This window comes from Cherax quadricarinatus, chromosome 47 (assembly GCF_038502225.1).
Source record: "Cherax quadricarinatus isolate ZL_2023a chromosome 47, ASM3850222v1, whole genome shotgun sequence".
Lineage (NCBI taxonomy): Eukaryota > Metazoa > Arthropoda > Malacostraca > Decapoda > Parastacidae > Cherax > Cherax quadricarinatus.
Window position 1 is genome coordinate 23,767,331 of NC_091338.1, and position 9,912 is coordinate 23,777,242.

Consider the following 9,912-nt stretch of genomic DNA (forward strand, 5'->3'; position numbering starts at 1 on the left):
GCAACTGCGAGAGATACGAACAATCTACTTTAAACCCGTTGTTCTGAGCTGTGACATTATTCTTTGTTTGTAATAAGCTTTCAGCGATTTGATTTTCATACTGTGTCACGTCAAGGCTCTCGGTCAAAGATTTTTGCGAATCTTTGCTGCGACATTTGAATAACAGAAGTTTTGGTGGCAATACTACTATTACTAATGTTAGTGCCACTACTGCTACAACTACTACTTTTACTATTTCTACTACTACTACTACATCTACTACTGCTACTGCCTCTACTACTACTACTATTACTTCTACTACCTCTACTACTACTACTACTACTACTACTACTACGCTACTTTTACTACTACTGTTATTTATTATTTATTTATAATTAATAATAAAAATATTAATAAACACACACACACACACACACACACACACACACACAAACACACACACACACACACACACACACACACACACGAAGAGGCTACATACTACTGGTATTAAGGCAATAACACTTATGTATCACCCGCACATATGTAAATTAATAACAGAACATCAGAAAGTTGCAGTGCGCGTGTGTGCCGCCGTGTATAGGTCACTGCACTTACTGTATTTCCTGGTTATAGCCACTGTCTGAATAATTTCGTTACTGTGTGTTATGTAAGGGAGGTATCCCTCGTGTCCAGTATCGCTTCAGTAGATGAGCGTTGTTAGTTTCGTTTTGTGAGGGGGATATCCTCCGTGTCCAGTAACGCTGGGATATATGATGCACAATCCATGGTAAAAGCCACATCCAGTATTGGGTACTTGCTTAAACGAAATGGAGCTTAAACTGACGATAGTGAAGATACGAGTGAAATATCGAAGTCTTGCTTAAACGAAATGGAGCTTAAACTGACGATAGTGAAGATACGAGTGAAATATCGAAGTCTCAGTGTGACTTTGTGTTCGGTGAACTGTTATTCAAACCAAAGATTGATATTTCGAATGAATCCGTCATGAATCCTTCACTCTGTCTATATATCTCATTGAGTTTCAGTTCAGTATCTTCTCTTTCTGTAGCCAGTGTTTCCTTTTACACTTCAGAGTTCTAGCATCCTGAGAAAATTCTGTGGTTCTTCATCTTTGCCAGTAGATGAGCTTACATTCTAGCTTATACCTTCTCTCCTTTTCCATTATCAGTATGTGCCCTTGAGCATACTTGTGTCACAGAATGAATCCTCTCTAGGCATTGGTTCGGATCTATATTATTCATTAATTCGTCCCAGCATGTTTCATTAAGGATATAATTCACTCGTTTGATGATCTTGTAAAAGATGAATTGGTGAATAACCCTCCCGAGTGCTGATCAGGACCAGTGTACATGCAGGTCTGATCTTTGTTTAGGGTGTGATCTGACTTTATTATCCTATAATACTGTATATCGCACTACATCATTATTAGCGAATATATAATAAAATCAGAAGTTTGTATGAGACTATTCATCTGACTTTTCTCTTGGGATTATTTTTATTCAAATATTAATTGCATTCTTCAATTTTTAATGATTTGAATTAAAAGCACTAAGCAAGATGCTTCTGCTGGAGGTGAATGATTTTCCAGAGAGTATTCACTGAGTATCTGATAGCAAGTCGAAGAATTAGACACTCGTTCAATATCTGGGTATCTTTATTGTAGACGTTTCGCCATTCAATGGCTTTATCAATACAAATTCAAGGACATAATTAGAAGCCGGTAGAACTATATGCAAAAGATGAGGTAATCAGTCCCTCAGCCTTGGAGTACGGTACTCTTCACCAACGGTACTCTTCACCAACGGTACTCTTCACCAACGGTACTCTTCAGAGGGGCTGATTGTCTCATCTTTTGCATATGGTTCTTCTAGTTATGTCTTTGAATTTATATTGATAAAGCCACTGGATGGCGAAACGTCTACAATAAAGATATCCAGATGTTGCACATGTGTCTAATTCTTCATTTTGTCGGTATAGTGTACCATACATGCACAATTTAATAGAAGTCTCTGATCTGCTGGGAGTTGTATCCAGAAGATCAGTTTCACCATTTCTGGTATTAAGTAACACTGTATATATGAGCAACCCTGACATGCAGGGTAACTTCCCCTCTCTTTCCTTCCTGCGACTGTTGTCTCTTCCTTCAGTCGCATCCAGGTTAGTTGTTCACGGGTATCCATATTTCATTGTCAAAGTGATCCTTTATGTAGGTCTCTGTGAGAGCTGCAAATATTGCTTTTGACTCAGTGAAGAGTCGATTAATAAACGGTATTTTGCTACTGTTATGCTGAATATCTGTATATTTTGGCTGCTGTGGGAATTGTTTGCTAACATTATTATTTGCGATATTGGCGTAGAGGCCACTTACCGTCTCTCTCATACTATAAGGATAAAAGGTCGTGAAACATTTTAGTCAAGTTCTTACCATATTTTTTCCAGCCTGGTAGCACTAACAAAATGCCTGAGTTTTGAATACTGGAAATACCATAGTTTCTTTACACTCATGGTTTGTATTTTATGTTCCCTTAATAATCCAATGCATAACGCATTTTAGGGTAAAAAGGTCTGCAGGAGGAGGAACGGCAGATGCTTTTGTTCAGGAGAACAAGGCATTTTTGGAGGAACGTATAAATCTTTTATATGCTCCATTTGTGTTTCCTGGACATTACGTATTTACAGAAAACATAATTTACACATTTCGAATTTCCGTTAGTTTTGGTTAGTGGGGACAGAGCTTACAGCTGGTTTAGTTTCTAGATCTGTCTTAACACCATCTTTAGAAACAGCCCTAGAACCAGCAGCACCAACAACTAAAATACTACATCGCATTTATAAATCTTCAAAGGCACGATTTTCAATAGACTCTGAAAAACCAACATAATAATTATAATAAAAATTTATTATTATTATTGTAAATATTATGAGGTATCTGTGGCTGAGTAGTATATCAGTTATCTACACGAGTGGAGAGCTGGCGGGTCAGGGTTCGAATCCTGCTGGCCGTGATATTTCTTTGCAAATTGTTAGTTTGTTTTTGCGGAATGTACTGAGTGTAGTATAGATGATGAAGCCAGAAAATAGACGAGAATGAGACAGCTACAGGCCATGCTTGAGGCCCTCTGGTGTGACCAGTTTTAAGAGGAACAATGCTTGCAATTCTGCAGCCTAATTAAAATTATGAGGCAGCTGTAGCCGAGTGGTTTAAAACATGAGTATCAGCTATATATTCACGTGGAGAGGTGGTGGTGGGTTCGAATCCTGCTGGCTGTGACATTTCTTTGCAAATATTTCTCTTATTTCTGAGAGGAGCATTAAGCATAATATCGTTCATGAGGCTAGAACATACAGGAGGAGAATTAAATAGTTGGAGAGCATGCCAGAGGCTCACTGGTGTGCCCAGGGCTAGAAGATACTTGAATTGTGATCCTGCAGGATACCGAGCGTTATGAGGCATCTGTAATTGAATGGTTTAAAGCGTAGGTTTCTGCGTTACATACACTCGTGTACATGGCTGAAATGTTTCTTTGCCAATATTTAATTTTTTCTGGAAATCGTTGTGAGGCCGGAATAAACAGAAGAATGGAATAGTTGGATATCATGTTTGTGGTCAGTGATGTTATGAAAAACATTGCTTTCGATCGTGCAGGATGCCTGAAGTTATGAGGCATCTGTAATTGAGTAGTTTAAAGCGTCATTTTGTCGGCTCTCTACACTCGCGGACAACTGGCGGGTCTGGTTTACAAATTGATGGCTGCGACATTTCTTCCCAATATTTCGCCTTTTTCTTCGGAAAGCATTAAGTATAATATTGCTCGTGGGGCAAGTACATACAGGAGGAGAATAAAATAGATGGAGACCATCCCTGAGGTGCACTTCTGTGTTCACCGTTAGGAAAAACATTGCTTACGATCGTGCAGGATACCTGACGTTATGAGACATCCGAAGATGAGTGGTTTAAAGCGTCAGTTTGTTACATACGTACATTAGTGGACACGGGTGTAGGAAGAGTGTGGGCCAGCGGGCCATGGCCCACACTATTTTGTAGTATGTTTTCCAGCAATACACTTTCTTTAGTGAAGACACTTTCTTCAGTAGAGAAAATATTTTAATCACTGTCAGTCAATCAACATGTGACAAAAATCACCATTTTATAGTCATTTTTTTTTTTAACAATGTGGAACCAAGAAAATAAACCACTTTTTGAACTGTCCATCATTTATTTACTTAAAATGCGCGCGAACTTTCCCATACTCTGCCCTTTGTCGACAGTAGTAGTGATACACATCAACCCTGAGCCTATCACGGTGGTCACCCATGTGCTGCTGCAGCCTACTAGGCCCACCAGACGGCAACACTAGGCCTGTCAACATGAACGCGAAATATGAAACCCTGTAGCTGTTACATTAATAATAATAATAATTACAGAAAAATAAGAACAATAATAATTATATTTCTCTTTTGCAGAATGGGTGTTGCAGTAGCTGTGGTTGTATTAACGTGGACAACCACAGTACAGGCGCTGGTTAGATCTTCAGATCCTAATGTACAGATTTTAGAGGAACCACAGCTAGACCCAAATACCCTTCCACAAGTTCCCTTGGGAACTCCTGACTCGGTTAGTAATCATGATACTGTGTAGCTGGTATTCACGACACTGTGTAGTTGGTAGTCACAACACTGTGTAGTTGGTAGTCACAACACTGTGTAGTTGATAGTCATGACACTGTGTAGTTGGTAGTCAAGACACTGTGTAATAGGGTATCACGACACGGTGTTGTTTGTAGACCAGAGATCGTGTAGTGGGAAGATTAGGTAAAATTTGGCAGGAAATAGGACAAGTGTTTCCTAACGCGGGTCTTAGTCATAGGATGGCCCACTGCAGGAGCTTTTGTTCATCTAATCGAGGTCTTCCACTGGTTTACCAGTCAACCCCCTTCAAAAATTTTGGTTATGATTACTGCAGTGGGAAGAAATTATATTTTGTTGTTGATAGACTAGATATATTTTGAATGGTTGTCATGATATTACACAATTGGTTGTGATAACATTCAGTGATGGTAATCTTTCTACAGTGTGGATGATAATTCTGATATTGTATGGTAGTCCTGATAAGATTAATTTGTTGGTAGCAATGATCATATGTAGTTTTTAGCAGTGTTATTATGTGGTTGATAGAAATGATAGTATGTAGTTCGTAGAAATGTTATTATCTTGTAGGTGGTAATGATAATATGTGGACATTGGTGGTATTGACAGAATGTGGTTGGTAGTTATGTTAACATGTGGTTGGTGGTAATGTTAATATGTGGTTGGTAGTAATGATAGTATGTGGTTGGTTGTAATGATAGCATATGGTTGGTAGTAATGATATGTAGTGGTGGTAATGATAGTATGTGGTTGGTTGTAATGATAATATATGGTTGGTAGTAATGATATTATATGGTTGGTAGTAATGATATGTAGTTGGTGGTAATGATGGAAAGTGATTGGTAGAATTAGCACAATGAAAATTTGTTTTTGCCATAAATCAGCGGAGATCAATCTGCACATAAGAATATAGGAACATAAGACTGGAATAACACTGCAGCAAGCCTACTGGTCCATACTAGGTAAGTCTTTCTCAAAATAACGCACTACATTCAACCTACATGTCCAACTTTTTTCCAAGGCTACTCAAGCATTTGCTTCAATACCTCAGGAATTAATCAAATTCAGCCCTTCTCACTCATATATTTGTCCAGTCTCTTTTTAAAGCTACTCAGGGTCCTAGCCTCTACCACCCTACTCGGAAGATTGTTCCACGCATCCACAACTCTGAAAACCAGTACTTACCTACGTCCTTTCTAAATCTAAATTTAATTTAAATACGTTGTTTCTGGTTCTTACTTAATTCGATATCCTAAGTATTTTATTTATAAAATTTATTTTAAGAAATATTTAACAAATATTTACTGATCTATGCTAAACGTAGTAGAATTTGAATTTGAAAATGGTATACCAGGGATACTTAACTACTATGAGCAAAGGTCCACTTCGACAAGTACCAATGTATGCAAAGGTTCGGATACATTTTATACATAATGTTTTATTATGTAAAAAAAAATAATGGCGTTTCATATGACTGGTCTTCACTAAGGCAATTGTTTCACTACATATGAAGCAAAAGGGCTTAGAACTGCTTGTGGTCCCATCATCGGTAACATTGTTCCCGGGATAATCCTTGTACTTACCTTTCAGTAGTTGAATTTCTCTTCTTGCTTCCGCTAATTCTGTCTTAAGCTGGATTTATAGCTGTTCATAGTAGAGGGAAGCCATCATCACAATCTCAGGTAGCTAAGAACGGAGAGCACACTAGTCACGTCTTGACAAAACTAAGTACAGTTCAACACTGAGATAAGTACAAATCACCCACGGCTAATTGCCGTGGGGAACACTTTTCGCCACCTCGTTTCCAAAGCTGCTGTCCGAAATATTCGTACAGAGGCAGCCATGATGCTTCAACCAAACCAGCTTGGCTCTGGGGTCTCTTAAGGAAGTGAAGCAGCAGTTCATACAACAAGAACGTATATACACAACCTGCCTGAAGACAATGCAGTAGTAAAACTGGATTTCAATAATGCATTTAATCTCCTGAAAAAGAGACGTGGTATTAACATCTGTACATGAATATTTTCCTCCTCGTCTCTTGCCTTTAGTTTCAACACTCCTGTTTGGAGAGCATGAAATCATATCATCAGAGGGTATCCAGCAAGGGGATCCTTTCGCACCATTTCTCTTCTGTATAGCGGTTATGGAAATTACAGTCAGGCTGGCCAGTGAGCTAAACATCTGGTTGCTGGATGATGGCACATTGGCGGGTTCAAAGGAGTCCCTCCTAGATGATCTTACACAGGTGATGACACGGGGGAAAGGAATTAGGTCTCATCCCTAATCCATCCAAATGTAAAATAATTTCAGTCATTCAACAAGTGATCGACGCAACGAGATCAAAAACCAGGAGCATCAGTCATTGCCGTCACAAATATATATATATATATATATATATATATATATATATATATATATATATATATATATATATATATATATATATATATATATATATATGTGTGTGTGTGTGTGTGTGTGTGTGTGTGTGTGTGTGTGTTTAGAAAGACACGTAAGCAAACACTATGACATATTTATTAGAAAACGTTTCGGTCCTGGGACCTTGATTCACTTGGTTAGAAGTGATCAAGGTCCCAGGACCGAAACGTTTTCTAATAAATATGTCATAGTGTTTGCTTACGTGTCTTTCTAAACCAACTTGTCGGTATTTATTACCAAGGTTTATACCATATGTGTGTGTGTGTGTGTAAATTTTCTTCTCTCTCTCTCTCTTGCAGATAGACACCGACATCCCTGGAGAACCACTGAGTCCAGCGGACTTTGAAACCAGCGCTCAGATGGGTAAGCTCATCACGGAACTCTCCGTTACCTTACTAGTTCTGTTATTATTATTATTATTATTATTATTATTATTATTATTATTATTATTATTATTATTATTATTATTATTATTATTATCATTATTATTATTATAACCAAGCGCTAAACCCTTTAGGGTCATACAGGACCAGTTCTGTTACATTGTCAGCTCTGTTACGTTGCCAGTTGGGTTACGTTGCCAGTCGTCACCTTCAGAGCTCTGTTTATGGCTGTTAAGAGAAGACGTTTCGTGTAACAGTTGTGTTACGTTGACATTTGTGTTACGTTGCCAGTCGTACTACGTTGTCACTTGTGTAACGTTGCTGTGTGTTACATTGGCAGTTGTGTTACGTTGATAACTGAGTTACGAGTTGTATTAAAACTTCCACCAAGAAGATACATAAAGTCATCATTTAAATTAGGTTAATAGCTCCATTCAGAGGGAATCGTAAGTCAGAATTTGAATGTTTTCTTCCATTAGTCGTACATTTCAGGGAGAGATACATGATTATATACACCTGGAAAATCCTAGAGGGACTAGTACCGAACTTGCACACGAAAATCACTCATTACGAAAGCAAAAGACTTGGCAGACGATGCACCATCCCCCCAATGAAAAGCAGGGGTGTCACTAGCACGTTAAGAGACCATACAATAAGTGTCAGGGGCCCGAGACTGTTCAACTGCCTCCCAGCACACATAAGGGGGATTACCAACAGACCCCTGGCAGTCTTCAAGCTGGCACTGGACAAGCACCTAAAGTCAGTTCCGGATCAGCCGGGCTGTGGCTCGTATGTTGGTTTGCGTGCAGCCAGCAGCAACAGCCTGGTTGATCAGGCTCTGATCCACCAGGAGGCCTGGTCTCAGACCGGGCCGCGGGGGCGTTGACCCCCGGAACTCTCTCCAGGTAAACTCTCCAGTGAAAAGGTTTAAGAAGAACAGTGATTCGGTGTTTTCACTGAGACATGATAATATACCTTTGATTGGGCTGATGACTGGCTGGTCTGGGGTATGAACCCATCTTTTAGCCTGAAAATTTGTGTGTGTAACTGTAGTGTAAGCGCGACTCTGGCAAGACAGTGATGGAGTGAGTGATGGTGAAAGTTTTTCTTTTTCGGGCCACCCTGCCTTGGTGGGAGACGGCCGATGTGTTAATAATAATAAAAACGAACAAATTACATTCATTATTCTGACAAATACAGATACTTTCTTGAAAATGTTTCAGTAATTATTCTGAAACATTCCTATCTAGCATCTAATTACTTTTTGTTATAATTATTATCATGGGAAATTGCTATACACGTGTTGGTCAGGTGAATGGGAAGCAGTCAGGTTTTATCCAAGGAAGTGTAGGACAGTTTCCGTTCCTTTGATCAAGCTTTCCACCAGCAATGAGTACATTATTATTTTCCTGGGAAGCACTAAATCCGTAAGGGGCACACACCACCTACAGAATGCTAGGCTTTCAGGTTTGGTCCAAGAAAGAAAACTTGCTCAAATTTCGGTAGTAAGAATCATTCATAACACTTCTAGTTGAGACTAGTTTGAGACTCTCAGATCGCGGGTTCTATCCCCGCCCGTGGTATGGTTTATTTGCAATCGTGTCATTACGATCTCGTGAGTCACTTCTAGTTTTCTCAGTAGAAGGATATAATGACTGCAACTGATCTATATATTGTCTTCACAACTACAGTGCATGCAGCTGTTGACACCAACAACCAGGCTGATCCAATAGAGCTTGCCGGCTTGTACCAAGGCGATATTATTCTCAGTAGCCTGGATCATGTTTCTGATTCTGCTATGGTAAGTACGTGAAGTGAAGGTCTGTGTGTGTGTATGTGTGTGTGTGTGTGTGTGTGTGTGTGTGTGTGTGTGTGTGTGTGTGTGTGTGTGTGTGTGTACGTGTGTGCGTGTGTGTGTGTGTGCGTGTGGCATGTGTTTATCTGTGTTTGTGTCTATCATGTATGCGTGTGTGCGTGTGTGTATATGCGTGTATATATTCTTACCTATATATAGCTACAACATCGTAAGATAAGATATAAACACCTTTCTTAGAATTTCAGCAATAAATTTCAAAGCTCTTTCATAATTCACCAGTTTAGTAAATTATTCTCTAACAATTTCGCTTATATGATCTTCAGAGGATAATTTGTTAACAATAATTCTTACGTCCCTCTCTGAACCCATATTTTCACAGTGTTGTCACACTGTCTCTCTCTGTCTCTACATAATATTTGTCTACATTAAATAACATCATCCATTTATTACTTTATGTGCTCTGTATATCCAGATTAACTTGTATAAACTTTCTACCATTTTTATAACTTATTTTACATAAATATTTTTGCAACAACGCAATTATATTTATATAGCTTTATTCCTTCAGGTTTATATAAATTATATACATTACCTGGGCAAGTACAGAACTTTCTGGCACATCTC

General features: G+C 38.8%; 1 protein-coding gene across 1 annotated transcript in view; it reads left to right on the forward strand.

Annotated features, from left to right (window-relative positions):
* LOC128696572 (zinc metalloproteinase nas-4-like) overlaps window positions 1-9,912 on the forward strand; it is a 56,113-nt gene that overhangs the window by 27,954 nt on the left and 18,247 nt on the right. The window contains exons 2-5 of the mRNA XM_070094639.1: window positions 4,468-4,618; window positions 7,389-7,452; window positions 9,164-9,273; window positions 9,895-9,903. Coding sequence (XP_069950740.1) covers window positions 4,468-4,618; window positions 7,389-7,452; window positions 9,164-9,273; window positions 9,895-9,903 — 334 coding nt within the window. The remainder of the gene's footprint in view (window positions 1-4,467; window positions 4,619-7,388; window positions 7,453-9,163; window positions 9,274-9,894; window positions 9,904-9,912) is intronic.